Below are 25690 nucleotides of genomic sequence, written 5' to 3' on the forward strand. Positions count from 1 at the left end.
TATATAAAGCCAGTGGATTATTAGATTTAGTACGTACTCTCACCCACTCCAATATTTTTATTGGTGTATGCATATTGTTACTGCAGGGAATTACCTGAATGCTTGAAGCTCCAGCACTATAAACACTGAATACAGTTCATGTCTGTGTCTAAAGTTCATGCAGAAGAGCTGTAGCAATTGTAACCCAGGAAGAGAGAAAAGGGCAGAAATCAGTGGTACACAGCACCTATTCCCACGACAGGACAGCTCTTACCCAGTGTAATGAACGCATGGGCTCTGACCACTGAGGGCATAGCAGATCCTCTCATTTGGGACAGTGGCTGAGAAACTGGGAGTTCCTCACCATCTGGAGGACTAGACACTGGGAAACAACAGACCAAGAATTAAAATACCCTCAAAACCAGAGTTTTAGTTCATAAATGCAAATTTAAGAGTAAAGGGAGGACCTCACATTGATCTACATTGACAGGGCAAGCCAGAATAGACTGAATCAAAAGGAAGATGCGTTTCTCCACTTTGGCTGGACATAGCTGTGCAGTCTCACCCAAGGTGAAGAGATGTCTCACCTAAAGAGAAAAGCAACATTGTCAAAAGATAACAGCAGGGCTGACAATTAAATCAACAAGCTTCTACACACCAATGTTTCAACAGTTTCCAAAACAGCTTAATTCCCTCTGCCCTTTAAAATGGAAGGCATCACCTGTGATGTAGGCCTGTATGAGGCTCAGTTAGACCTAATTCATTACTATCTAACTGCAGAGAGCCAAGCTCTTTTAGACCTGTCCCTACTACACGGTGAATTTCAGTGGTGACATTTATTATTGACAAGTTGCAAACAGGCAATTAAATTCCTACTTTCTCCTCCCACTCCTCCTCCCAAAAAAAATAAAAAATAAAAAAAGAGAAGGCAATGACATGATGCATTTTGCATTAGTATAATCACTGCAACTCCCCCAAAACTCTGGAAATCAAGTCTATTCTATAGCTTTCTGGCACATCACTCAATATTTCCATTAGGAATGATTTCAAGTCACTAACACACAAGAGTCTATAGACATGTACTCACAGAAATACCACAGGGATTTAGTATTTTCCCCTATAACTGTAAACTAATTATACTCTCCTCGCTCTAGAAACCTCAAGATTGGAGAAAGTAAGAATGGCAAGGGAATAGAGGAGCTGTTTCTTCAGCCTCCAATGGATGCAAATGATGCCTAGATCCCTTTAAGAATGGACTGCTCTGACAAGTGAATAGGTGAAAATGAGAATTTCTTACTGAAAGCAGTTCTCTGGGTATTTAAGTCATATCTGCTGACTTAAGTTGACAGAGTTTTTACTACTTCTAACTGCTGCCGTGCCTGCCAAACCAGCACAACTCTGGGAGAATGAAGTGGATTCTGTTCTGGATTGTGCATGAACAGGATACTTAATCATATTCCAAGTGAAAGGGTCACCCAGGCAAAACCCCTTTGCCTTCAAATTGAGAGCTCAGCTACCTTTGTGCATGCCAGGTGAAAGCAATAAAGCCGCACAGATCTAACTGAGGATATAATTTTAAGATAATGGGGTTGCACAGGTCTAAATGAGGGCAACCTTTTGTCTACAGAACGCTTTACGGTGGCGGCAATACATGAATCAGAAGGAGCCTATTTTGAATTTCAATCCATAGACTTGAACTTGCTGACAAATTCCCATAAAACAAGCGCATCCGATGTAGAGCCACTGAGATTAAAGAAAAGGTCACCAAACTGATCACATTTGGAGTGTTGTCTTCATTACCATAAGGGCTGGAAAGACATTTTTATTTATTTAGTTAGTTTTGCAGTTTAAGGAAAGGCTAGTTTCTGTAGAAATTGATGGCCTGAGCTGTCCCACTCACCAAGGAAAGCTTCCCACTTGCAGTCTACTTTCCAAGCCCTACTTCTTATTGTGTGTACTACCGTGTCAAATTTGTGGTGACTGGCCTGGGCCTGCTGTTCTCTAGGACTCACAGGAGAACAAAGTATTGCATCTTATGAACTATTCCAGTGAATATTTATAAAGTAAATATATGATTCTAATTCATGTTTATTTCCATAATAAGTATCAGAAAAATAAGCTAAAAGCCAAAAAACAAACAAAAAACATCCACAACAAAAAAACAAGGCAGAGTACTCCACAGAACACAGCTCAGCTGGACAATCATGGAATCGTCATTTTAAAGAAGGAACAAATTAATTCTTTGATCAATCAGTAGAGAAAGGATACTAAGCTTACCAAGAGGTCTTCTTGCAGCTGCTCTGCTCCATCCTCTTTGAGGACTATACTGGAGATGTAGCTCTCACAGACAGATACTAGATCTCCACATACCTGGTTGAGCAGCTTCTGTTTCAAGATGAAGGCAAGTCAATGCAGTGCTCGTTAAAGAAATGCATCATGGGCAAAGCATCCTCCATGCATTAGTCCTGAATAAGTAAATGAAAACCTTTTTCTAGACTCTGAAATGAATAATCTCTCTCTCTCAGACCCCTCACACTAAGCAGTTTCTCTATTGCTAAAAACTTGTCCTAGTCTTTATTTAGCAATCTAGCTGCAGAAATCAGCTGCAAACAAAATCTGGGTAAAATCTACAAAAGAACATCTGATCTGAACAGTTATTTTCCTCTTTAGGTTTTAACTTTAAATGCAGGGGTTGTTGGTATCTAGGCAGAAATGGTCAATTGTCTTCATTTGGCATTGCTTTATCAACCTTACAATCTCCCAGTGATAGAAACAGAAGAACCCGCTTTAGCACATTGCCATAGGAATTTACTAAACAGCATCTCAGCAAAGCTCCCCTTCTCAGCTTGCCTTGGCTTTGTCACAAGTTGTTCTATTAACATAGTCTGCAGAACACTGTTGTCTACTTTCACTTGTTTGAGTCCACAGCAGGTTGGTAGTGACCAACTTAATCTATGGTGGCATATACAGAACGTGTCTGTAGCCTCAACATAATCTACTGGAAAAGCATCCAAATCACAAAAAACTGTATCAAAACAGGCACTACTTTAAGTAGTTAATTCAGCAGATTTCAACTGCAAAACATCCTCTTGAAAAAAAAAAGCAGCTTTCTCAAACCCATCCTTCACATTAGGCGTATGCCAGTGCTGGTATGATATACCAATAAAGATGGCTAAACAGAACAGAGGGGCAATTTTTTAGAATCAGAAGTCTCTTTCCTTTGTGCACTGAAGAAACCAGCACTTTCAGGAGAGGAAAACGTCTCCAACTTCTTCAGACATGTAAAATATACTTTTAAAACAGTCTATTTGAAGCCCCACCTGTGCCTCCTCAGGGGCATCCGTGTACGCATGGCAGAGCTTCTGCAGAGCTTCAACAGCTGGGCTAATCACCTCCAGGGGACACTTAAACTCCTTCAGCCAGCACTTGATATCATCTGAAAAGAAGGTCAAACACCTAGCTGAGGCGAGTGTTCATGCTAACTGACTATTAATAGAAAGACAAAAATACAGTGGAGCTGGGATGCAAAGCTGAACACTGACCCCGCCAAGGCACTCACCAATCAGCCTGCACTGAGTGTTTCTGGGGAGATGCTTCGCAACGTGTCCAATTACACACAGGATGTGACCTGCGGTATCAGTGCTAATATTCTGCTGCCTGAAAGGCCATAAAGGGGACAAATAGAAACATTAATCCAAGAAGAAAAACTGACTAGAGTCAGAAAAATCCTTTCATTTCGATTATGCATGCTGAAGACAGAACTGTCAGGTTGAATGAAAACATGATAAAGCTCAAAGGCAACTTTAAGGTACTGGATTATTGGGCTCTAGCTCAAGGATGCAGGCCACTGTTTCTCTCCTAGATGGAAGCACTGTTAGTTTAAATCAAGCACTTTGATCTAAACAGTCACCAAACAGCACTCTACCTGTGGAGAGGCAGGAAGAAGAGAAGATTCTCTTGGCCTGCCCTGTATGTCTCTTTATTGCCAAATGATTAAGATAGAGGCACACACCTGCTGACACTGTCCCAGGATTCGATTATCTTGGAGTAATCCAGCTTGGGTGAGGAACCTGCTACCTTTGCAAGCAGCATCCAGGCTGATGCAGCATGCTCCGTTTCCACATGTGACATTACATTATTTATGAAAGTGGAGGAGAATTTCTCCTTCTGGGACCATATGTAAAAGGCTTTGTTTAAATAACGGCTGCAAGGAAGACAGAAAAGAGAAAAGAGATAAGCACACAACAGACAAAACAGCTAGTCTCAGGATCTGTATTAGGGGCTAGCAATTTTAGCCAGTCCACCCTTCACACAGCAGGCAACACAATGAAGCTAGTGACATTGCCAGCTGGTGGCTATTTATGCAAAAAACTTCTACTTCTCATTGTTCTGAGCAAATCAGGATTTCCATTCTACATTTAACCTCAAATATTTACATCCATATTCCAATTCATAATTCAAGTGCACACAAAGCTTCTGCCACGTAGACATAGATGTAACACTATACATTCCAGGTCACTGCTAAATTGGGCCCAAAGTCTGGTATGCTTATAGCCAAGAAAACTTAACTAGAAGAATCCAGCAGGGGAAGATTTTTTGTTGGCCGTTTCTAGCCAACATCCACAAGCCAAGAAGATGATAAATTTGTTATTAAGGGACAGGACTGGGATTTACTGGTCTGGGTTTACCCTCATCTCTGAGGAAGCTCACTTTGTGTCACTAGGCAATTCACTTTACCTCTCTGGGCCAAAGCTTCCTCTTTTGTCAAACAAGGACCACGATACTTGCCTTCCTTCTGTTGGGGGAATTCTGAAACTCAATGTTTATCAAGCGCTTTGAAATTCTCAGTTGGAAAGTGTTATGGAGGTGCAAAGTATGATGCACAAGGGCCAAAATTAGACTGGTAAAATAATTTTGCAAGCCAGAAAGATGGCACGACTGACAGATCAGTTTTCTATTTAAGATCTATTACATGCTGTTGACTAATAAACATAAGGCTGGTTTTCATCAGTGTTCTGTCCCTGTCATTTTGTGTGTCACCTCATCTCTTTTGCTACTTCCCACAGCGTTCTGCAAAAGGGAGTAAGATACTATTAGTCATAAGACAAGTAACATATTGTACAGCAGAATGAAGAGGGGGAAAAAAAAACCACCATGTACTCTGATCTCTATAAATATATAGATGGTTATTTTTCTCATCACCACACCCTCAATTAACTTTAACAGTCCAAGTTCCTAGCAATACACCAAAAAGACACACCACATGTGTCAATCTCCCATTCAAAGTGTTCAGGGAAAAGGCATCAATGACAACAAAGTTAAAACAGCCAATACACAGGAGAACTGAGCTGTGCACACCAATTGCCAACATGGAAATAATTGGCTGTTGATTTTCAGGCCTGCTATACCCTGCCCATTAAACCAGTAGAGCAACACAAGAAGCTTACAATATAACAATACCCACATTAGCACTGATAGTATCACTTAATAGTAACATGTACTTGTATTACATCTTTCACCTGGGGATATCAAAGTGCTTTATCAAAAATTAATTAAGCATCACAACATCCCTGTGCAGTAGGTATTAAATACATTTTAGCTGTAAGTAAACACAGATGCAGAAAGGTTGGAGTCATACAGAAAGTGAGTGGTAGAGATGGGAACAGAACCCTGAACTTGTGTCCCACTCCTCTACTCTAACCGATGAACAAGCTATTGTCCTACCGTGTAATCAATAATCTCCTGACACAGGGTTAGCTGGACACATTTCACATGTTTTTATACGGGTACAAGCATCATAACAGCAATACGTGCCTAGAGAAACACGGAGTTGGAAGGGGCCGACATACGAGTCCAAAGTCCTCTTTATTGACTGGAATTGGCAGTACAACTGACCTACCTCAACTCCTGGTTTTCTGCAGTGATGAGGGCAAGGAGATCCCAGGCCAGTGTCTGGTTTCGGTCTTCATGCGTGAACTTATTGTAGTGTCTAATGTGCTGCAATAAAAGCTGATCAAGGCAATCCAAGGCCTTTTCCTGCACAGAGTTCTCACTGTCCATCACAACAGGGACCACACCTGTTAACCAGGCCTTCTGTATCATAACATTATTGTGTTGAGTCTAAAGAGAAAAAAATTCCATATTAGAAATACTTTGAAGCCAGTAATTCAGATTCTACGCATTCAGATGCTATGGTGGGATTAATGAGAGCTGAGACATGCTGACAGACTCAAGACATTTTAGTTTCCAAGGTACTGATGAAGCAGTATTGAAGTCATATAGTGTACAGGACCAGTGGTCTTAAATCTCTTCATCACCATGGAATTGCTGATTATATGATATTCATGATCAAGGTATCAGTTATTCCTTCTGACCTGAGGTTTGTAATATTTACTAAAACTAAAATCAGTCTGACAGTGTCCCAGTAAAGCACTACAAGAGATCACTTAAAATGAGCAGTGCCTAAAAAAAACCACAAAACTTGTGCTCTTATCCTACTTTACTAACCATTTATAAATAAATATCAAAGTATGAAAAAATTTTCAATGATACAATCTGCATACTGCAATCTCAGTACAATGATTCAGCCTTTTTTTTTTTAAGCTGACAAGGTGAACAACAAATGTACCAATTTGCTACAGGAGAGCTATATCAGAGCCAGAAAGAGATGTTTTTAACAATAGGAAATGTCTAACGTTATTCACAACTATGTTTAAGAGCAAGATATGTCTTTCATGTCAAAGGCAACAAAGGAAAATCAAGCTAAAGAAATTCAGTGGAGAAGTAAGTGGCTAATAATTTATGTGGTCTTTTCCCTCTTTAGCCCCTTTAAATAAAATGATACTCTGCCAGTCTTGATAAATATTGTGCATTCTTTCCCCTCACCATAAGGAGCTCTGTAATAGATTGGAGTGCCTGCTTCCGTACAGAGACAGCCGGGTCCCGGCAGCGATCTTGGAGAGTGGACAAGTCTTCTGGGGTACATGGGATCACGTTGTGCTTCAAGATACTCATGAAGACCTACAAATCAATCACTATGATAACACTGATAGGAATACAATGGGTGCACATTTGGCTGCCAGTGAAAAATCCAATCCACTTCCTATTGATTTCAATGGGAGAAGAACTGGTCTTAATGACAGTAAATCCCAAGATTTAGAGATACACTGGGGGACACAAAAACTGAAAGTGAACGGGCTTTGCAACAGCACTAAGGTAAAGTTAGCTTCACCTTTCCCCCTGTACAGTCACAATCCATTTCCCTTTGCATTTGTGTGGGTCATCACACAGTAACAAGGGAAAGGAAAATATTCTAAAGACTCAAAACAATACATTTGTATAAGCATAAAATCAACCATCAGGAGAACTGTGGGGCAGGGATTATATGCCTAACTATTCTCACGTTTGTTTGTTTTTAAACTGACTAGATTTCAAAAGGACAGTCTCTTTCAAGACCAACTGCCTGTTATTCCAAAAAACTTTTTTTTGTAAAACTAAAGCAGCACACTCCAAAATTGAGGCTGGACAGAATCCAGTTCCTTTGTAAATGAGTTCATGAATTCTTGACTAACTACCCAACCAACATGCCTCAATTTATATAAGGAAGTTGCTTAAATTAAAAGCCTACTGACATTTGAAAAGAAGCCCTATTTCTAAATGATGGAATAAGTGATCTTCAACGAGAGTACTGGAAGAATTCTTCATCATCATTGCGCTTGCATTATTCACTCATCGGTTATCAGGAACAAGTGGAGAAGGCATTTTGAGAGACCTGTCTGTATGCTGCAGGAGCAGCAAAATGAGGCCATGATCCTTCAATGAGTTCCATGTGGGCAGATCACTGCATGAATTCATTGCAGGATGTTAGCCTGCTTGTTTATATTAATAGCACACAGTACTCAGTAGAGAATATACCTGGAGTGCAGACTTCCTGACATTTGTCTTCTCATCCCCTGCTCTCAGTCTCAGCATAACCATGATCTCCTTCCCTGTCCCGGGAAAGCACAGAAAGAGAGTCATGAGATCCAACACAGGTAGAGACTGCAGCACCACCAGGAGATACTGACAGGGCAAGCAGCACACTGACAAGGTAGAGCACAGCTTCGCACTCTGTTGAGCATCAGTTGTTGACAGGGAAAGATAAACCACACACAATCTGGCAGGTAAACCAAAGAAAAACTAATTTTCAAATACTTTATGTGGAATTTTAAATATATTTGTATTGCTTTTATATTTTAGGTAAAATCCTAAAAGGAAAGTTACATACAGAAGAATGGCTATACTGGGTCAGACCAATGGTCCATCTAGCCCAATATTCTGTGTCTGACAGTGGTCAGTGCCAGATGAACAGTGCCAGTGAACAGAACAGGGCAATTTCAAGAGATCCATCCCCTACCATGTCCTTGTCTGCTTACTTTACTTAAAGACCTTTGGTGATGGACATTGTCAAAGGCTTTCTGAAAATCCAAGTAAACTATATCCACTGGTTCACCCATGTCCACATGCTTGTTGACTCCCTTAAAGAAGTCTAATAGATTGGTGAGGCATGATTTCCCTTTAAAAAAGCTTTCTTGACTCTTTCCCAATGTATCATGTTAATCTATTTGCCTGATAATTCTGTTTTTCATTATAGTTTCAACCAATTTTCCTGGTACTGAAGTTAGGCTTACTGGCCTGTAATTGCCAGAACCTACCTCTGGAACCTTTTTAAAAAATAGGTGTTACATTAGCTATCCTACAATCAACCAGTACAAAGGCTGACTTAAGCGACAGGTTACATACCACAATTGGTAGTTCTGCAATTTCATATGTGAGTTCCTTCAGAACGTTTGGGGGATACCATACAGTCCTGGTGACTTATTACTGTTTTATTTATCAATTTGTTCCAAAACCTCCTTTACTGACACCTCAGTCTGGGATAGTTCCTCAGATTTGTCATCTAAAAAAGAATGGCTCAGATGTGGGGCTCTCCCCTACATCCCCTCTAATATCCTGGGACCCAAATGGCTACAGCAACAATTTTTAAAGGACACCTTTTTGCCTCTAACCACCTCTTTCACTCCACTATTTAGCCATGTAGGCATTTTTTTAGTTCTATTATTCTTTTTCTTATTTGGGGTGTACATTAAGTTTGAGCCTCTATTATGATGTTTTTAAATAGCCTCCTTGTAGTTTGCAGGCATTTTACCCTTGTGACTGTTCCTTTTAATTTCCATTTAGCTAGCTCTTTCATGTTTGTGTGGTTTCCCTTTTTGAAGCTAAATGCTACTGTGGTGGGTTTCTTTGGTATTTTCCCCCCTACAAGTATGCTAAATTACTATTACCGAGTGGTTCAGCTATATTCATCTCTGGGACCAGATCCTGCATTCCACTTAGGACTAAATCAAGAATTGCCTTTCCCTCGTAGGTTCCAGGACAAGTTACTCCACAAAGCAGTCATTTAATATGTCTAGAAATTTTATCTCTGCATCCTTCCCTGAGGCAACACATACCCAGGCAAGATGAGCATAGTTGAAATCCCCCATTATTATTGCCTTCTTCGCTTCTGTACCATCTCTAAATGTACTAAATGTTTTGGAAAAATAAAAATAAAGAGAATATGTAATTTTTGACCAATTGTTTTTCTTTATAAAGGGGCCTCAGATCATTTTTAACCTTAAAAGCCTCATCAAATTAAAACCATGCAGAACTCTCAAGAAAGTCTGTATGATGGTAACTCTGCTGTTTGTGGGATAGAGATTTGGGTAGCGGGACATGAGAAAATTGCTCGGAGAGTTACAAGCCTCATACAGAATCTCAGTATGCTTTACAAACATTAGTGAATTAAACCTCACAACCCCTTGTGATGAAGGAAGTATTAATAAATCTATTTTGCAGATAGGGAATTTATGGCATAGAGGGATCAAGTGACTTGCATGAAGTCACGGAGTCAGTGGCAGAGCAAAAATAGAACCCAAAAGTCCTAGTGGAAACAAGAACACTTCCGCTCCCTATATATGCAAATTAGGCCTAAAGCTTTATTTTCCTTGCCCATACTGAAAGAAACTTTTACACATGATTAGGGGAAATTATATAGTCTACCAGTGAGATTATTAATTGGTAGCTGCAACTAGGCTCCTATATTCTCAGTTATCACACTTGACACACAGAATTATCAGAATTCCAGCATTAAAATTGGTTGTTCTGGCAAATTAGTTTCAACCCAGCTGTTATCTTTCAGAGCTCCTATAGTGGACTTTCCTACATGTTCATCTTCTTCTATGTATACTTTGCAAAGTCTCAGTGTACAATGATTCCCCAATAAAACAATGTTTCTATAATACATGTCCAACTTGGAGCACTGCGCTTCTGTGTTCTAGTCAGTAAAAGCCTGATCCAAAGACCTCTGAAGTCAATGGGAATCATTCACCTGTCTTTCGTGGACTTTGGATTGGGCCCTAAATGCCTTTTTAATAGGCAGCTATCCTCTCCACTTGACTCCAGCTGCTAGATGGCTTGATAATGTCAGATTCTTTGACTGGAACAGAGATATACTGCCTCAATTAGTAGCAACAAGTTTTCTGGGGAGGTCAGTCCATGACAACTAAACTATTGCAGGGGGAACCAACTGGCTAAGATAATCATGCTCCTGCCAACTGGCACTGACTGAGCATTTCAGCATAGTGGACAGGAACAGTATGAAGGTGACCTTCAGCAGGCAGAGAAGGATTAGAAAGGGAATGAACATGATGTAGTACACATCATGCACCGCATGCTGTGTAACGTACATTAGCCCCATTGTACTCTTGAGGAATTCTGCGCCAAAAAATTAAAAATTCTGCACACAATATTTTAAAATTCTGCATATTTTATTGGTCAAATGGTATCAATTATGTCAGTAATTTAGTTAAACTACAATACAACAGATGAAGAATTGGAGCGGGGAGCATTGGAGGAAATCCCCAAACTCCCTTTCATAATAGTAATGTAGCAAGGTTTGACCCTCTATTTCTAGTTATTAGTCAACAAATATATGCAGCCATATGCTCAGGGTTACATCATAGGCAACTGAAGAACAACTGAGGGCTGGGGAATCAAACTCACAGTTTGTATGGGCTACTGACCATCTCCAGAAAGGTCAGTAGCAAACAGTTCATGGAGCACATTTTGATAGGAAATTTTTTCATTCCAAAAATTTAGACCAGTTTTAATCACTAAAGCACCATAAGCATTTATAAGACCATACTATCCTTTACACTATTCTGGCCATTTAAAGGAGCCTTAAAACTTTTAGACCTGTTTTATACTCCTGGGGGAGTCCTCTAAGAACAATGGGAACAAATCACTAAGCAGGCAGGCTGTTACATTCTGCTTTGCGAGAGGGGACAGAGCCTGCCTGATGCCTCGCTCTTCAGAAACACCCTGAAGCTCTGCCCCTCCATGTCAAGTGTGCTGCAATAGCAAGCAAGAGGGGCACCGTCTCTCTCTCTTGCATGACTGCCCAGGCCTTTCCCTCCCCCATGGCAGTGATTTACGTCTCAACTGCCTGCTCCAGGAACCCAAACCAACCTGCCTGCATTGCTGGGAAGGAGTGCATGCCCACTCTTGCAGCTTCCTTTGCTTCCCCTTCAGAAATAATTTTTCTTCAGGGAAGAAAAGAAATTTGCTGGGGACATGAATTCTGCACACACGCAGTGATGCAGAATTCCCCCAGGAGTAGCCCCATTGGGCCAACACCGCTATTCTTTTGTCTCTCCTATACATGGGTTTGGTCAACTTTTGAATACATTGTTTACCATTTCTTTTCTTCCTAAAATATTTGAACTGTGTGGTCCTCATGTAAGTAAGAAATTAGCATAAGCTTGAGTCAAGTATAATGCAGCCAGACAACTTTGACAGTGCACCTCAACTCTGGCTCACATGTCCCTGGTGTTCCAGCTATCCTGTCAAGCACAGCCAGCCCACTGCACTGAGTTACTGTTATTAATTTGTTTTAAGTGCCACACTCCTTATTCCATGGAGCCTACAACCTAAATAGAGAACATATTATACGCTGAGTGGCCTAGAGGCATTTCTACCTGAGAGAGTAGATCTTCTAAGAATATCATATGTTTTACTGAGTGGATTCTTATTGGTTTTAAGGAAAGATTTTAATAGAGAAGATGGGAGCCTGTCACACTGAGACAAGGAGGGAGTTCCTGTGTAGGGAGCAACATGGGACAAGCAACAAAGACATATATGAGGGACACAAGGGGAACAGTGAAGTGGGATTATTAGCTGTACAAAGGGAATGGTGGCAGCGGAATAATAAATATGTGAGCAAAGATGTAAGTACAGCTGTGCAGTTCCCAAAAGCACAGGACAAGATGCTGGAACATGAGGTGAAAAAAGAAAAGGAGCCAATGGAGGGATTCCAAGAGGTTAATAATGTGATACGTGCTGAGCTGCCAAGTTGCACGCTAATTTCTGTTATGTGGACAAGTTAGGACTAGTGGCTATCCATGTTGCATCAGTCCATTTAACCTCAACCTGCTTTCAGCAGTAACCAATACCTGATGCTGCAGAGAAGTGAATTCCACTCCCATATAATGCACCTAGTCAGAGGTGCAATATTTTATGTGGGGAAAACATACCTGTTGCTTTTGCACTGAAGCAAGAGATTTTATTAATATTATCATAAGCAATGGAGCTACAAGTGTTATAATCCACGTAATTTACTCCTTCCAAAAGAGATGGTAATTAATTTGTTTTTTGACAAGTGCTTCTGCCACATCAGTAGAAACAAACATCAATATGTCAAGATTAAATATACTTTCCAGAGTGGTCCATCCAGACTTAAATGGAAAAGGAATTTCTTTAAAACTGAAAATTCCACCTCTCCCCTCATTACATATAAGTGGAACCTAAAATCTCTATAGAAAAATCTGTCTACTTATATAGAAAACTAGATGCTGAATACACATAAGAGGATCTGATTGCCATTAGACATTGCCAAAACCTAATATCAGCTGAAAAGACAAGTGTTATTTTGACGTACCATCAAATATAGTGGTATCACCATCCCTGGTCAGTTCAATGGTCTTGAAAGTTGGAAGAGTCTTCAGTGGATGGTCAGAGTGAGCTAAGAGAAGGAAGGGAAAAAATATATCAGTGAATCAAAGGATTGAGCATACAAAAAGAACATGTTCTCTGCACAGTGTGGCACATCACTAAATGGAGAATGTTATGTAAACATTCCCCCCCTCCCCAAGATTATATATATCAAAATTATTTCTCTGTAGAGAACATAAGACCTATGGAGGAAAAACAATAATTTCTATGAGAAGACTTTACCTTCTGTGTGGGTTACCAAACTCTCAGGGTAGTTGTTTGTGTCTAAAAGTGTATGACCAGAAGCTGCAGAAAGAAGAAAAACAATCAACAACAAGATAATTCCATTCAGGATTCTTCTTCTTTCCAAAAATAATCAGGCAGGTAATCTAAGAATAGGAGACTGCAGATGCATTACTGGAGCATGCCATCTGGCTTTTTATCAAACCATGGGAAGTTTAGCATGCTAAACATGAGAGATTTAAACTTCTCAGACACTAAAGGTTTCTGAAGATATAACTGCGTGTCAGGAATGAGGAATTTAATTATTTTTTAAATGAGTCATTTAGTAGTTTGTAAATGCCTTTCAAAGTCATCACACAGAGGAGTCTATGTAAAACAGCCATATCGTCAATAAAGCCTTTCTAAGGCTTTAATAAGTTGTAATGAGTAACAAGACATCTACCTTTTCACTTTGTCATAACACCTAAAGGGACCTCGGCCCAGATTTCTAATTCCTTGACAATTAGATCTTTGCTCTCCCAATAAATATTCCCCCCAAAACTCAAGAGACATTTAGCAATACTGAATTCAGCTGCCATACTTACTGCCTTGTAATAGCTCCTGTATACTCTCCAACATAGTGGCAGTTTTCATTTCCAGACAGTAAGCAAAACTGGAGAGTGCTTTGCTGCGGACCGTAGGTGCCTTGTCTGAGCAGCGGCCAAACACCATATCCTGCACCAGAAACTTGTGCTTTAGTAGCTTCTGATGATCCACAGACAAGGAGCTGTCCGGTTTCCTCTCCGGCAGGTCCAACAGAGCTAAGGCTACATCAAGGGCAAAAACTCTGTAAGGAATCTATGGAAGCGAAGAACACAAGATGCTCTATTAGGGAAGTGTTAAAGCACTGAGACATCTATCACAGCTGTAACCTAGTTGCTACCAGCCACCAGCAATAAGAAAAATACTATTTAGTACTTATACAGTGTTTTACGTGCTCAAAATACAGCTATGTCCAAAGGTCTGATGTATTAAATAGGATATACACTTACCTTGGTATTATGTGAATATCTATAGAGCCAAGCTATAAAGTCAGCATACTCTGCACAAGGGAGCTTATTCAGCAATTGTATCAGGGCTTGTGCGGCAAAGGTACGATAGTCAGCTTTATCTGGGACCTGAAATACAAGGACAAAGGAATTTGCCAAGACCAATATTCAGATGGTCTGTTATGATAGCTAAAACGCATTTCAGTCCTCAGAATACATATCAGTTTATTCAAGAGGGTAATATGGCCTAGAAGTTCAAGCACATGACTGTCAACCAGGAATTCCAGCATTCTAAGCTTGTCTTTGCCAATGGATCAACATATGGCCTCGGGCAACTCTAAAACCCTCAAAAGCAAAGATCCCCCCTTTATAAAGTGGAGATAATACTAGCTTCCTGAGGTGACTGAAGACTGGAAAAACTTGATCTTGATTTAAAGGGTGATCCATGGACAGCTGGCTGGTATCAAGGCTCTTGTAATCCTTGTTTCCAGCTACTAAAGTCACACTGACAGTAACAACACATATGTTAAATGTTTCTCTATTTTCACTTGGCCACATAAGCAATTGCTTTGTCATAGGATTTTAGTTTTTTTTTTTGTTAAAGATGTCAATAGAAGGTACAAGCAATTGTGAACAGTGGAGCAGTGTCCATGAGACTCTCTCTGCTACGATTTGTGCCATACTTTGACAGTCTGAAAACACTTACACGGATCTAGAGTCACTCTGTCACAAGAACCTCAGACGTACTAAAATAAGCAACAAAAGACCCATGGCGATAAAGTTTTTTAAACAGTGAAAGTTAAGGAAATGGATTCTCCACATTCGTTCACAGGCATCACAGTCTATCCAAGAATAGTGCTATTGTCTTTAGATCCGAGATATAAAAAGGAGCTAACATACCTTGGCACAGATATGCTGGAGTAAGATTCGGAGCACAGGAAAGGCAACTTCCTTTAGTTCATCTACTATAGAGCTGCACAAAACAGAAACAAGCAACTTAGAACAGGTTGCTATTGTAATAGGGAGCAAAAAAATTAGCACAAGGCCATCTCCTACATTCAGACAGGCAGCTGTACACAGAGCTTCCTTATTCCTCCTCTGACTGTTAAATATTGTTCACTGGCCTCTGTATAAACTGTGCTTTTAAAATATTCTTGTTTCGAAGTGCAGGAAGAGGAAGTCAGAAATAGCAGCTGCTCCCAAAAGCAACACATTAGAAGTAGTGTACTAAAAACAAACTCCATGTAACAGTTAGCTAATCCTCACCCTCTTGTGACTGCTGCATAGCATAACATCGTAAAGCTCCATACCTGGGTCAGTTCTGGTACTAAGTCTACCAGTACCCAAGTGTTTGAAGTCCTCACCAGTTAGCTGCAATTAAACAATCATTTAGATAGAGCCAAAAACTTAAGCAGCACTTTGCAAAACAGAATTAGATATGTCCTGTCTGTCCCAAACACCTGTGTTCTATAGTAGACAAGATAAGGGACAGCAGCACGGGTAGGGGATGTCGCAGAAAGATGGAGAGCCTATACAAGAAAGATTCCTGTAAGGAACAGGTTTTAAGAATAGGGTTGGAGGAAAGAACGGAATGCAGATGAAAAGTAGGATATTGTTCAAAGTATAAGGGACAGCACAAATGAAAGCAAAAAGCTAAGAAACAGAAAGATGACTGGAGAATTAAAGGATATATTCCTAACTAAATGTCTCCTTCATCACACTCGATAATGAACTAAAATCCCTCCAATTTGCTGCAAGTCTAAAACAGGAGATCTTTGTCCCCCCATCCCACTTTTCAACATTCAGTGTTTTCCCCTCCCAGAAGACAAGTCCTATGTTAGCTCTTATGACAAAAATTGAAATTAATCCTCAGCTTCAGAATAAGCCTTAGTTATTTTAATCCCTCTATTAACTAGCAATGGGGAATAAGACAATGCCAGAGGGAAAACCCAACAACTTTGTACTTCACCTGATGAATTTTATTCCCTGATTCCTAGCACCAGTAACCTGTGGCGTGACAGAAAGGGCTGTATGCCTGGATCCTTCTTCCCCTTCCAGCATGAGGATGACATTGAGGAGACGATGGAAGATACGGTGCAGAGTCTGAAAGAAAAATACAGAATCAGCTGATCTTCAGCAACAGGTACAGGAACTACACCACCACTCTGTCTCGGTTAATAAAATAATCCAAGCGAGTTCATACAAAACAATTTTCCCTAACAAAATCCAAACAAAACACTTTAAAAGGGAAGTTACATACACAGAAAGCTTCTTTTTTATACTGGGGTTATACTTACCCTAACTGATGTCATACAAGCCTGAAAAGACCTAAAACATTACTTTCCAGCAGGGCAATCAAGTTAAAAAGGTGCATAATTTCAAGCGGAACACAATATAGGAGTAACTGGTTGAAATTTAACAACCTGTGGTGTATAGGCAGTCAGGCTTCTGGGCTTAAACTCTATGAATCAGTTACAACAGAAATCCACAGAATTTGGGGAAATTCATTATTTTCTCAAAGAAAACACCTTAATTTAAATGCCTTTGCTTCCTTATGCACTGATGGTGCAGAAGATACATTTTTGGCATTCCATTGCTTGCCATAATTTAGCTGTCCCTATTATTCATATCATCTGACTGAGGGGCCTGAGCAGCGAAGAGATAGAAAGGAGGATTCAAACTCTGAAAAAATGAGCACTAGTGGCCTCTTGATATTGTATTACAATCCAGAAAAACATGGATACTTTCTAAGTTTGCATGCTCTATGGAAACAGGAACAATATACAAATAATTAAGCATTTATGAGGGGTACTTGATTTAACAAAATAATAAAAAAGGCCAAGCTGTAGACTTCTGGTATAATTAGAATTTTCTGCCAGTTTGCATTAGTTTGTAAAGCAGTCTGTTTACCATAGTGTGTAATATTCCCACAATCCCCACTGTCCACTATCACCAAATAATGCCACAACAGAGAAGACTAACAGATAGAATTAGAGCACCACCTAGCAGGAAGCAAAAGAATTGTCAGTTCACGTCAGTAACTGATCAGATTCTCTGCTAAGATATTAAAGAGATGCAACTTTACAAAGCTATCCTGATTTTGAAGAAGAATTACCAAAATGTTTTCATTAAACTATGCTGTATAGATACACAACAAACCATCATAGAAGTCACAGGACATAGGGATGAGGAAATAGAGGTACCTAAGCCGATCTCCAACTGGGAAACATACGAATATAATGAAAGCGACCTGCTGTCATGGTATAATTCCCCACTCTGAACCTTAGCATCCAAAAGATGGGGTACCAGCATGAAGTCCTCTAAGCTTAATTACCAGCTTAGAACCTGTAGCGCTGCCACCAACCAGGAATTCCAGTGCCTGGTACACTCTGGTCCCCCCAAAACCTTACCCGGGGACCCCCAAGATCCAGACCCTCTGGATCTTAACACAAGGAAAGCAAACCTTTCCCTCACCGTTGCCTCTCCCAGGCTTCCCCTCCCTGGGTTACCCTGGAAGATCACTGTGATTCAAACTCCTTGAATCTTAAAACAGAGGAAAATCCACCTTCCCCCCTCCTTCTCTTTCCCCCTCCCAGACTCTCCCTGAGAGAGAAAGTAATCCTAACACAGAGAAAATAACCTCTCTCTTCTCCTTCCCTCCTTTCTCCCCACCAATTCCCTGGTGAATCCAGACTCCGTCCCCTGGGGTCTCACACCAGAATAAAAAAACAATCAGGTTCTTAAACAAGAGAAACTTTTAGTTAAAGAAGGAAAAACAGTAAAAATTATCTTTGTAAATTTAAAATGGAATATGTTACAGGGTCTTTCAGCTATAGACACTGGGAATACCCTCCCAGCCTAAGTATACAAGCACAAATTAAAATCTTTTCAGCAAAATACCAATTTGAACTCCTTTCAGCCAAATACACATTTGAGCTCCTCCCAGCCAAATACACATTGGCAAATAAAGAAAACAAACATAAGCCTAACTCGCTTTATCTACCTAGTACTTACTATTCTGAACTTATAAGAGCCTGTATCGGAGAGATTGGAGAGAAACCTGGTTGCACGTCTGGTCCCTCTGAGCCCCTAGGGTGAACAACAGCACACACAAAAACTTCCCTCTCTCAAGATTTGAAAGTATCCTGTCCTCTGACTGGTCCTCTGGTCAGGTGACAGCCAGACTCACTGGACTTGTTAACCCTTTCCAGGCAACAGAGATATGAAGTACTTCTGTTCTATTAATTCTTACTTATCTGTTTATGACACCTGCTGAAGGGAAAAATAATTGTTTCTTTTCAATGTATAAATAAAGACCTGAAAGATTTTGTCAAGACTTTTACCTTATTTTCTACACCATGAAGCGGGGAGCACAGCAACCGCAGCCCATGATAGGCCAACTCTGGGACATATTTTGCTTGGTTAATATTCCTAAACAAAAGAACACATTGAGATGGCTTCACTCACTGATGGGTATTTATCTACTTTAATAATGTGACCAAACATACTCTGTATTAAGTGGAAAGACATGTCTAAAATTCACTGAATATAATTTTATGTAAATTAGGAAGAACACACATTCCAATATTATCTAGAGAAAAATCACTGTTTTCATTTTAAATCCACAGAATAATACTACTTAATATATTCACTACTTTACCTCTTCCAAACAATGTATAAACATTAAGAAGTAATAGCTCACATTGTTCCTGAAAACTCGAATTCATGCACTGCAGGCTCAAAAGTTGTCAACTCAACAAAGGTCTGCAAGAAAGCAAAAGGGGTGAGGTTATGTGAGGGGCAGTGATGAGGATCTGTCTGTGTGCCTGAGTCCTCAGTAGTCTCAGTTACCTGCATGCAGTTCTGCACACAATGAGGTTTCTCTTTCAGAGAGAACTTGGGCAGAAGTCTTAAGAAGTTTTTCAGGAGGAAGAAGATGGCTTCCCGAATTTGAAGCAGGTCATGTGCTGAAAAATAAATCTCTTCTTCTTGATCCTCATCCTCTTCAAAAATCTCATCCATCTAGATTGGTAGAAGACAGAACCAGCATTTATCATAGCTACAATCGCCTTTTTTAGTTAGAAAGCAGAAACTCTTATTTGTACTATGCAGAAACTGAGGCTAGAATTTACTTAATAGTAAAGCAGGATTGGAATTTGTATCCAACATACCAAATATTTTATTTCAAAATATTTAAAGGCATTTAGTATTAGTTGGGAAAAGAGAGAAGGGGGCTCACAGAAAAACCTCACACAGCTTGTTCCCATCTGAGAGTTTACAAACAAAAACCCCTGCAGAACTAGGGTTGGGTGTTTGAATTCTGATATTGATGTACACAAAGCCAAATTCCTAGCTCTGCCTACTCTTTTCCACCCTCTCTCATGACAACCCTGCTCTCATGTTCCCTCAGATTTCTGATGTCCAGTTCAGGACTCAACTAAGTGTTAACAAATATAACAAAGAAGGTTTTAGAAAAACTAAAACTTTTCAAGAGGTGCACTTCATAGGAGGCTGCAAGTATTTAGCCCTTAGTCCCCCATCATTAGATCTGTACAGAGATCTGAATACTCTTAGTCCTCTAGTTCTGTTCACATGCAGGTCTCTTAAATATACAAAACAGCTGCAGGCTGCACTCATGATTAACATCAACTTGTCTATGTGCTGCTCAATGTGTTAACAATATACTGAAGAACAGTACACTTTCTTATATCGCAACTCACTCATCATCAAAGAAACTGCCAGCTAATTTTGCATGCCTGGCTTTTCAGAAGTTTTTAACAATATGCAAAGTAAAAAGAACACAGCTTTGATTTCAGAATGCAAGGTTGAGAGAGTAAAGTGCCGGAAGATAAGAGAAGTCTCATTTTGACTTGGAAAGTAAACAAGTTTCCTATTGCTATATGAATTAATAGAGAGCATAAAAGTACTGTATCTGAAGATACTGTATGAACATCATCTTACATCAAAGCTCTCCTTCCTGGTTGGCCTTCCTTTCTTTTTATTTCTTCTTGATTCAGCCTGAGAGCTTTTAGCATGATCCTTTTTCCTTTTCCTAGTCAATTCGCATCCCTGAGGCCAGCTCTTTCTCAGCGTCTGAAGACATTTGTCAAACATCACTTGATGGAACACCTGATTAACTACGCTGCCTACCCAGAAACAAAACACATCAGGATTTAAGCCATTTTCAGAACAAAACTACAAATACAAGAAAAGCATAAAATTATTCAGCCATCTGCTCCACTTGTTTGCACAATCAGATGGCTAGAACACGAGCGCCTTCCTGGTGACTTGAGGTTCAGAAAATCAGTATTTAAATAAACAAAATCAAATTGCAGGAAGGAGTAAAATCAGCAAAAACATTCTCAGTTGGTGCTTACAGAACAGGACAACGAGCCAATCTGGAAGTTGCTGTATTATTTAACACAAAAGTTTTAACTAGAATGCACATCAGCCTTAAAATACAAAAGGATGCAGCCACAGATTCAGTCTGCTAGAAAACTCTGATTATCTTCTATTTTAATCAGAGAATTTTGCTTTCATGATCAGTCTGAAAGCACTAGTGAGCTAAATCCTCTCTATCTACAAAGCAGGTACAGCACAAGCACTGGCAGTACAATCTTCCCTTGGAGAAGTTCAGTCTCCATGTCATTTAGGCCTCTCTGCTAAAACTGCCGATAAGGGGACAGACTGATGAAGTCGTCTGGCAATTAGGACCTGGACTGAGATCATCAAATTGTTTCACATAGGACACCAAACCACTAAGACAATAGCAACTTTCCAGCTCTGCACATCCACGCAACTATAAAGGAGAATGGCTCAACAGCCATTTCCTATCCCACCTCATGTTCTTATGAACAAGAGAGACACATCCAGACAGCGTGAGCCAAATTAGCCACACTAGCAAGAACAGAAAGGAAGGTCTATCTACTTACCTGGGATTTCAAGCAGTAAGAAGTACAGCCCAGCAGCATGGAGAGCATATATCCGCTGCTGTACATTAGCCTTTTTATTCTGGGCCACTTGGACAAAGTGATACAACACAGCCACAAGAGCACTGGGGGAGACATTGTTCTCAGCAAAGAGGGTCCAGATACTCTGAGACAAAGCAGAAGAATGACAATAAGAACTATGGTAAATCTCACATCAATTCCCCCCTCTGAGGGCACTTGCTATCATGGCCAGTCAGATCAAAAAGGACACAAAGGGCTGTGATGCTGGTTTGAAGGAGAAACAGGTCATTCACAAGCTAGATTTTTTTTTTTTTTTTAAATTCACTGAACCACACCACTTGGGATAACCAAATTTGTTTAAATTAGAGATTTTCTTTCAAAATTTCAAGTAAATGGATGGAGAAGAGACGGTTAGAATAACACTTACATTCACAAGATGTCTAGCCACGACTTAACTGTAGAACTCTTTTGTGAACCACACCAGGGCAATACATTTCCCTGTCAGCTACCATTAAGATTTTGAAAAGTTGTCATTCTGTCCACTCCCCACATACACAGGTTTTTTTTATTTTAATATCCCTTCTCTGAAACAGCGTGCATCTCAGATATGAATTCTTTGAATACAACTGTATAAAATATCAGTTACTCATTCAGAGGTCAAAATATTTAATTACTAAACTACTACACAAAGATGGGGAAAGCACGGATAGTAGGAAGATTCAGTGGGTACATATTTGCCACCAAGTAGAGAGATGGATAATTTCCAACTTACTTCAGTGGTCCCATGGTCCTCGGCAACAAAAGAGTAGAGATTCTCATAAAGTTCGCTGAAGGCATCAAGTCCATCCTCTGTGATCCCCTCTTCTATTCTGGGATCCAGAGGCTCTGTCTCAGTGAAATCCAGTTCCCAGACTGTGTCAACCCAGGCTAGGGGGAAAAGAAGTAAAACACACACACTTATTCAAAAAATAAAAAAATATAATATATTTATGTAGAACTTTTCACTCCAAAGCACTTCACAAGTTTTATCTAAAAATATAAACAGGGATCACTTCACCTACCACTGAAGTGTGGCCACTTCTGAGAAGGAATGTGGCAGTTTTTTATGAGTATAAAACAGTTTAGGATAGGAGTACTAATACCTGCACTTTGGGCTGGTATTAACCTTTAGAACAACAACTCTTTAAAGAAAAATCTCTCACTTGGACTTATTTAAATGCACCTATTTAAACTTCAAGCAAAAATACAACTTATATTAAAAAAAATGAGTTAGGTCAATATTCACAAGGTGACTCCCTTCAGCTAATCAAGAATAAAGTCTTCCCCACGCCCAATCCCTTCAGAAAAACCTCAGAAATTGTACAGGCCTCGCACTGTGCAATGAAGTTCAACAATTCAATGTTTTGTTAATGAATTGGCAAAGGACACTTTCAGAGCAAAGGACTCTTTCCCAAAAACATCCTGCCACAGGCCTCTCCTTGAGGGTCCATTAATTCAGGAGCCTCAGATGATCGTAGATCTGTCAGTCTCTTTCAATATGTGATTCTGTATCTTAAACCATTTGGACCTCTATGAGTCTAAAACTTAGAAGCTAATTTTTCTTGCCCCTATGCAGGTTATAAAAACGTAAAATGCTGTGGTATTCTCCATTACTGTGGTGAAAGGAAACGCAATTCACCATCAAAGATCATAAACTATGGGGAGCTCAGAAAGTGGTGGGATTTGTCCCAGGCTGGTGCTTGTCTAGGTTCTTTCTGCTATGAGATTCCATTCCCCCTTTTTCTTTTTAGAGCATCAAAGTAATTACAAGAGGACATAATGTACAAGTTATTCCTTTATAATAGCTTATTAAGGGTACCCATATCTCTGGCACCTGGACAAACATGAAAACAAACAATTTATAATTACAATAGGAAGAAACAGTAATCCTCCGTTAACCATTCATCAGGAAAGAAATCAGATAGTAGGGGAAAAAAAGGACAGTGCCTTAGATCACAGAAATGTAGGACTGGAAGGGACCCTGAGAAGTCATCAAGTCCACTCCTCAGCACAGAGGAAGGACCAAGTATACACAGGCCATCCCTGACAGGTGCTTGTCCAAATTGTCCTTTAAAACCTCCAATGATGGGGGTTCCACAGCTTCCTTCAGAACCCTATTCAAGAGCTTAATTACCCTTATAGTCAGTTATAAAAAGTTTTTCCTAATATCTGATCTAAATTGTCCTTGCTGCAGATTAAACCCATTATTTCTTGTCTTATCTTCAGTGGACATGGAGAAAAACTGATAACAGTCCTCTTCATAACAGGTCTTAAAATACTTGAAGACTGTTATCAAGTTCTCCTCGGTCTTCTTTTCTCAAGCCTAAACATGCCCAATATTTTAATCTTTCCTCATAGGCGGGTTTCCTAAACTTTTTATCATTTTTGTTGCTCTCCTCTGGACTGTTGATCTTTCTCTTGCTCCTAATGTATTTAAAGAACCTCTTTTTATTGCCTTTTATTTCCCGTGCTAGATGTAACTCAATTTATGTTTTAGGCTTTCTGATTTTGTCCCTATATGCGTGTGCTATTCTTTTGTACTCCTCCTTAGCAATTATGCCATGTTTCCACTTTTTGTAGGGATTCCTTTTTTGATTTCCAGGTCATTAAAGAGTTCCTGGGAAAGCCATATTGGCCTCTTATTATTATTCCTCCTATCTTTGCTTCGCATTGAGATAGGTGAAATAATTAGCCAGTAACTGAAAAGCACAACTACAACCTAGGTATCATCTTCACACTCAAATTGTTCTCCATGTTTCTGACATTCTTGGGAGTGTGGCTTTTCCTACTACAAGTGACAGTCCAATTAGACTTCTAAAGACAGTAAAATAAAGATGATATAATTCAGAATGGGGGGATGACAATCTGATCTCCCCTCTACCTTTACAATAGTTTGCAAAGACTAATTTATTTTTTTCCTCTTTAAAAAATAACAATGCCAGAGCACTCTCAATTAGGTGCAGTATTATGCATTTCGTGCACTAAATTATTGTGCAGCGTCGCTGAGCACTGTTAAACAACTGCCATATTACAGGCTGTAGCAGGCTGTGTTTCAATGCTGGGAAAAGTAATATCTCTGTATATGTCAAAATATAAACTTAGATGTAGCTATTTATATGATTTTTGATGGATAAAAATCCTGCTTATCCCCAAGCACCATTTGAAATTTTTATTTACTTAAATTATTGTACTAGCAAGAAATCAAGACAAAAACCTCAGATGTTAATGATTATTTAAAATTGAATGCAAAAATTGAGATTATGGCACATTTCAAAAAATAAACTTGAGAATTACATTTCATATTAGTTTCTTATTGACGAAGAGTATTACAGTAATAGCATGTGGAAGTTATATACAACTCAGATTATATATATACACACACATACTGTACACATATACATATATATTGTATATATAAACACATCTGATTTGCTGTTGCTGAACATTTCAGCAAGAATGTCAGTTCAAAATTTGGCTCAATTGTTGTGTTTGTCTTATTTATTTAAACACAAAGCCCCAAATCAACAGAATTATTTTTATACCCTTCCCCCTCCCCCCCAATATACACACATACCCCTACGTTTTGCTCTAGCATTCTTATGGAAATTTTTAGCAGGGCAAATTAGAATCACATAGCCCAGGGGTGGGCAAGCTATGCCATGCGGGCCAAATCCGGCCTGTCAGTCAATTTAATCCAGCCCTCGAGCTCCTGCTGGGGAGCGGTGTCTGGGGCTTGCCCAGCTCCCACGCTCCAGCCGGGAAGTGGGCTCGGAGGCTGCTATGCACGCACATGCTGCAGCTCTGCGCGGCTCCCAGAAGCAGTGACATGTCCCCGCCTACGGCTCCTATGTGCTGCCCCCACAGCTCCCAGGGGCTGGGAACTGCAGCCAATGGGAGCTGCAGGGGCTGCATTTGCGGACCGGGCAGCGTGCAGAACCGCCTGGCCGCACCTCCACGTAGAAGCCGGAGTGGGGATACACCGCTGTTTCCTGGAGCTGCTTGAGGAATGTGCCACCCAGAACCGGCACCCCTGAGCCCCTCCCGCCCCCCATCCCAGCCCAGAGTCCCCTCCCACCCTCCAAACCTCTCATCCTCAGTCCCACCCCAGAGCCTGCACATGCACCCCAACCGTCAGCCCCAGCCTGGAGCCCCCTCCCGCACCCTGAACTCCTCACTTCTGGCTCCAGCAAAGTCTGCATCCCCCCAGCCAGAGCCCTGATCTTTCTCCTGCCCTCCGAACCTCTTGGTCCCAGCCTGGAGCACACCTCCTACACCCCAAATCCCTCATTCCCAGCCACACTCCAGAGCCCGCACCTCCAGCCGGAGCCCTCATCCCACCCCGCACCAACCCAAAGACCCCTCCTGCACGCTGAATTCCTCATT

The 25690-nt window shown here is 40.3% G+C and overlaps 1 protein-coding gene across 2 annotated transcripts in view; it reads right to left on the reverse strand.

Annotated features, from left to right (window-relative positions):
• Positions 1-25690, reverse strand: part of NCAPD3 (non-SMC condensin II complex subunit D3) — a 50344-nt gene that overhangs the window by 23016 nt on the left and 1638 nt on the right. For both annotated transcript variants that reach the window (XM_050921516.1, XM_050921515.1), the window contains exons 2-22: positions 22041-22195; positions 21251-21413; positions 20280-20464; positions 19170-19340; positions 19021-19082; positions 18662-18749; positions 16288-16421; positions 15219-15291; positions 14322-14447; positions 13875-14127; positions 13291-13353; positions 12995-13078; positions 7894-7967; positions 6865-6999; positions 5879-6099; positions 3992-4183; positions 3539-3636; positions 3300-3415; positions 2257-2364; positions 452-566; positions 254-361 (exon numbers count right to left, since the gene is read on the reverse strand). In XM_050921516.1, coding sequence (XP_050777473.1) covers positions 254-361; positions 452-566; positions 2257-2364; positions 3300-3415; positions 3539-3636; positions 3992-4183; positions 5879-6099; positions 6865-6999; positions 7894-7967; positions 12995-13078; positions 13291-13353; positions 13875-14127; positions 14322-14447; positions 15219-15291; positions 16288-16421; positions 18662-18749; positions 19021-19082; positions 19170-19340; positions 20280-20464; positions 21251-21413; positions 22041-22195 — 2724 coding nt within the window. The remainder of the gene's footprint in view (positions 1-253; positions 362-451; positions 567-2256; positions 2365-3299; positions 3416-3538; positions 3637-3991; positions 4184-5878; positions 6100-6864; positions 7000-7893; positions 7968-12994; positions 13079-13290; positions 13354-13874; positions 14128-14321; positions 14448-15218; positions 15292-16287; positions 16422-18661; positions 18750-19020; positions 19083-19169; positions 19341-20279; positions 20465-21250; positions 21414-22040; positions 22196-25690) is intronic.

The sequence above is a fragment of the Gopherus flavomarginatus genome, chromosome 13 (genome assembly GCF_025201925.1).
Source record: "Gopherus flavomarginatus isolate rGopFla2 chromosome 13, rGopFla2.mat.asm, whole genome shotgun sequence".
NCBI lineage: Eukaryota > Metazoa > Chordata > Testudines > Testudinidae > Gopherus > Gopherus flavomarginatus.